We start from the raw sequence: 4,584 nt of genomic DNA on the forward strand, positions 1-4,584 counted from the left end.
GCGGGGCGGTTCGCCGGGCAGCTGAGGGAGGGAGCAGCGGAGCGGCCCGAGAGCGGAGGAATGTAGGAGGCACAATAACACAGCTGTGAGGAGGAATGCCAAGGAGGTGCTGCCAAAATGACCCATCCGGGCTCCAGTAGACTCACTTCTACTGCTCACAGACCTGTTTCTGAAAACCCAGAGGATGAGTGCAGATGTTTTTTAACTCGTAATTAAAATTAATAAATATTTTTATTTTCATTCATTTAAATATGTTGAATTAACACGACTGTTATTTTTAGAATTTTATTTTCCAAACCGCCAAAATGAATCTTTCGCTCAGGCACGCAGTGCGTAATTACGCATCAGCGTGCCACTGTTATCCAAGCGTTAGCCGCCTGCAGTACCGCCAGAGCCTCTTTATGGGCTTTAATCTGAGTCTGTGACACCCAGCCTGCATCGGCTCAGTGACGGGTTTTCCTTCACGCGCACAGGCAGGCAGCCCACCACCGCGCGCGTACACGGAGGCACGCCTTTTTCCTCGGTGCCGTTGTCGGGTTTGTGGGCAGCGGGCTGTCGGTGATTGACCAGCTTCTCCCTGATCTGTCATCCGGCTGCCTTGGCGCCTCCCCTCTCCTCTATAAATGAACTGGATCTGTTCACCGCGCTCACACGGAGCGGAGCTGTGAGGAAAGGCGGGATGCGCTGACAGACGTTCGGATCGTCTTCTCTCGGTTTAGATTGCGCTGTGGTTCCATCTCTGGTCCCTTCTCGTTAGTGTAACTGATTATTGTTTTTGCCGTTTCGCTGCCTGAGCCGCTGCTTGTCTAAGATGAAGGCTGTTACTCCAGTCCGCCCCCAGGACTCCTCCTCCTCCTCTCCCCTCTCCAGCAGCAGCAGCAGCCAGCTCTCCCTGCACTATCTGTCGAAGCAGAGCCTGAACATCGCCCGGTGCCGGATGGAGGAGGAGGACCTGTTCTGCCTGCAGTACGACATGAACGACTGCTACAGCCGGCTGAAGCGGCTGGTGCCCACCATCCCGCAGGACAAGAAAGTCAGCAAAGTGGAAATCCTCCAGCATGTCATAGACTACATCCTGGACCTGCAGTTGGCCCTGGAGACGCACCCTTCTCATCACAAACAGCAGCCACAGTGGACCGGGACCTGTCCTGCTCCTGCAGCCTCCAACCCCAACAGGACGCCACTGACGGTGCTCAATATCGACCACCACCAGGTAAGCTTCCACCGGAGGCACTTCGTCACCGGAGGGGGGAGGGGGGGTCCCCGGTTCCATGATCCAGACTGCGACCCCCAAAGATGGAGACAAAGCGCGTCATGCCCGTTATGTGTCACTGAAGAAACAAAATGCTGCAACCAGATTATTATTAAATCAACCCGCACGTGCAAAATGCAAGCGCTTTTACTCAGATTGCACATCTGATTGCGTTTTTTTTTTATCATTTGCATGATAATGACAGCGTGTCAGAGGCCCACCTCAGCCCGGATCGGTGAAGTGCCTCAGCCTGCAGTCCACTCCACTCCACTGCGCACAATAGGGCCAATTTATCCTCCAGTAAGAGGATTTATGACTGAGGCCTGCAGAATATCTGGGTTTAGGCCTGATCTCCAACAACTTGACGTTTCCTTCTAGTGCTCATCCAAACCCACCAATGTCTGCAGCTAAACATTTAAATATTGTTTTTAGTTGTGATTCATCCTTTATTATTGCACGTTTATCCTGACTATTCTATTAATTTTCTTCGTTGTGCACATCCTAAGAAACAGTTTGCACACCAGACAAATAATGAATCTCGATTTTTGCTCCTTTAACATCGTTGTTTACATGATGCTTTTCCTCTCTTTTATTGTTTTCCAGAGAACATCAATAGCCAAACAAACGGAAGACTCGATCTTGTGCCGTTGAGATGTCAGCACTGCATTGGTGAGTTGGCCTGAACCCTTTTTGTTTCTCCTGTGATGTGCTCAGAAGAAGCCACGGTTAGCTTCAGCCGGAGGAACCCAGATGAAGCGAGGGTTTAAATGTGTAAAACTAGTAGCTGTCACTGTTGTAGCAAAGTGAGCAGAACAGAGGGTGAACGCCTCAGCCTCTCCCACACACGTGTCCCACGTCTCTCAGGTCCATTCAGGACAGAGTCAGTTTCCTGTCCCTGGACCCAGACCCTGGCCAGGACTAGAGCCTGTAGCGGTGACTCCGGGAGTCTCCTTGAGAGTCTCCCAGCAGCCGGTGGAGCGCCGCCACGGTTGTTGTTTGACCGGGTTTGTTTTGGGTTGTTGATCAAGCATGGCCTCTGTTTTGTCGCTGGCGCCAGTCAGTCTGGAGCTCTGCAGCTCACCCCTCCTCCCTTTGCCTCTATTCATCCCCTCCACAGGTGTGCAGACTGTGCAGAGCCACTCCAAAGCCAGCAGCAAAGCTTCGCCAGGGACTCACACCCAACCGGAGGCACAATCACACGGGGATTTCAAAACCAGTGGGGGGAATTAGACCCAAATGAAACCACTGTTCATAGCAGCTGAACAAGGACGTCTCCCTCTCAATCTGTCACATGTTCTTCTCCTGAAAACATCAAATCTCTGGAAATCCATCTGCAACAGCTATTTAACATAAAAACCAGATTGTGAATTGTACTTAACGAAACAGCTTAAAGCTTTACTAAAACAGTTGTACATGTTACGAACATCTGTTATTTCAAATAGATGCTGTGTTCTGAGCAGAGGCATCAGCCCCGGCACCTCCAGGGCTCTGATCTGTAATTCTGATTTGAGGCTGTAAATATAGAGACAAATGTTCTATGAAGTGAAAAGAAGACGTATATGCTTAAATAGACTATTGCAATTCTAAGATATTTTTATTCAAACCCTCTTGTTGTTTTTATTTTGTTTCTTTCACTAATGTAAATAAATTGTTTCCACTTCAACATGCTAACATCGCCTCGTCACACGTGGATGACGACAAACTAGCAGCATTTTAGTCTGACGTGCAGCATGCTGGCTCGGTGCAGAGATACTGCTGGGTGAGCCCTCTGTGCTGGAGGTCACCTCCTCCCCCGTTATGCTCTACTTATTCACCACAGCTCCGAGGAATGGATCACTTTTGGAAAAGAACAAAAAGACTGTGTTAAACTGCACTTGTGTTAAACATTAAATCTAAGAGCACTTCGGACCGTTCAGCAAAATCACTGCAGCTTTGTTTCGCTGCTGCAGTCTGAGTTCTCCTTGAGAAGTTAATAATTGATGCTAGGAAATGATCAACCCTCCGATTTACTGTGTGTGCACTAACTGGTGGAAATCAGCTGTTATTCATGTAAAGAAAAGACTTTTGTGTCATCCAGCAGCGAGTTTTTCTCACCGCCCTCCCGCCAGTGCCAGAAGGCTCTTGTAGGCTTCTGGTGGACGGGTCCTCTGGTTTGTGAGGAAATGTCAAAACAATTAAAATGTGCAGGAAGAGTTGTGTGGTCGTGACTTCTGTCTCCGATGTGTTGTTGAGTGAGGAGCGGGTAACTCTTGGTTTAGGTAACCCTCAAACCTGCTTTACAGGATCCAGAGATCTTGCAGTAATCCCACGGCACGCACGAGGCCGGCCGCTCCCGCGGACTCAGCACATCTCTGGGATCATTCCCTCCATGTCTGTAACTGCAAGTGATGTCTTTGTGAACAATATTAAATTATTTCAAGGTGCTTTTCTCTTTGATACTTTTTATAAATGTAACTTCAATATTTTTTGTGACTGAGAATTTGAAAATTAAAACCAAAAGAAATATTTTCTTCCTGCAGAAAGAATGATTTCATTCAGGAACAGGAAACGGACTCGTTAGACTGTTTTAGTGTGAGTGAGGCCGAGAGAGCGGGGCTGACCGAAGCATGATTCAGTGTTAGCTTCGGGCTAACGCTAACCCTCTGACTACAATAAAACTAAACTTGAACACAAAAAGTTATTAAGTGTAAAATTAAAAAGTAACATTCCAACTAACAAGGTCAGAATAATGAGCTGTCAGCAATCAGCCAAGTCACACACACACACACACACACACACACACACACACACACACACACACACACACACACACACACACACACACACCACCTGATTCATCCAGTTACTTCGGATGAAACATTCAGACAGAATTTTAAAAAGCAGTTGTTTCATTTAAAAATAAATGCCATAAAAACGTCCACTCGGGTTTTATTGTGTGTGTTGCGGAGTGAAGTTAGAGGGGCTTGGTCCTGTGTAGACGCTCTAAAAGGAAAACACAAACATTTATGTTCATATAAAATTAGATTTTATTTGCTAAAATATGAACTCACCTGTCAAAAGTCACAACTGAAAATCCCGTTCAGCCTTTTCTGTGGCTGATATTAGTGAGTAGCTGATAATTATGATGCTGGAGAAGCAAAAACAAGCTGTTTTCTTTCTGTGATGTAGAGGATGTGATCCATGTTCCTGTAAATCTGCAGCGTTCTCACACACACACACACACACACACACACACACACACACACACACACACACACACACACACACACTTCCAACATGGCTGCCTGAGGAGTAGTGGGCCTAGCTGAGCGGGCCACCTGTGTGTGTTTATA

At 47.4% G+C, this 4,584-nt stretch overlaps 1 protein-coding gene across 2 annotated transcripts; it reads left to right on the plus strand.

The window, feature by feature from the left end:
• The first annotated feature begins 526 nt into the window (after positions 1 to 526).
• Positions 527 to 3,675, plus strand: id4 (inhibitor of DNA binding 4). 2 transcript variants are annotated; one of them, XM_054740489.2, is made up of 3 exons: positions 527 to 1,213; positions 1,856 to 1,921; positions 3,535 to 3,675. In XM_054740489.2, exons 1-2 carry the CDS (start codon positions 812 to 814, stop codon positions 1,901 to 1,903), a joined length of 450 nt encoding a protein of 149 aa, XP_054596464.2. In that variant the 5' UTR covers positions 527 to 811; the 3' UTR covers positions 1,904 to 1,921; positions 3,535 to 3,675. The 2 variants fall into 2 exon arrangements, with proteins under 2 accessions (XP_054596464.2, XP_015804829.3); XM_015949343.3 differs by having other exon boundaries at positions 553 to 1,213; positions 2,370 to 3,675.
• The last annotated feature ends 909 nt before the right edge of the window (positions 3,676 to 4,584 follow it).

Source organism: Nothobranchius furzeri, chromosome 5, assembly GCF_043380555.1.
Source record: "Nothobranchius furzeri strain GRZ-AD chromosome 5, NfurGRZ-RIMD1, whole genome shotgun sequence".
NCBI classification, from domain to species: Eukaryota; Metazoa; Chordata; class Actinopteri; order Cyprinodontiformes; family Nothobranchiidae; genus Nothobranchius; species Nothobranchius furzeri.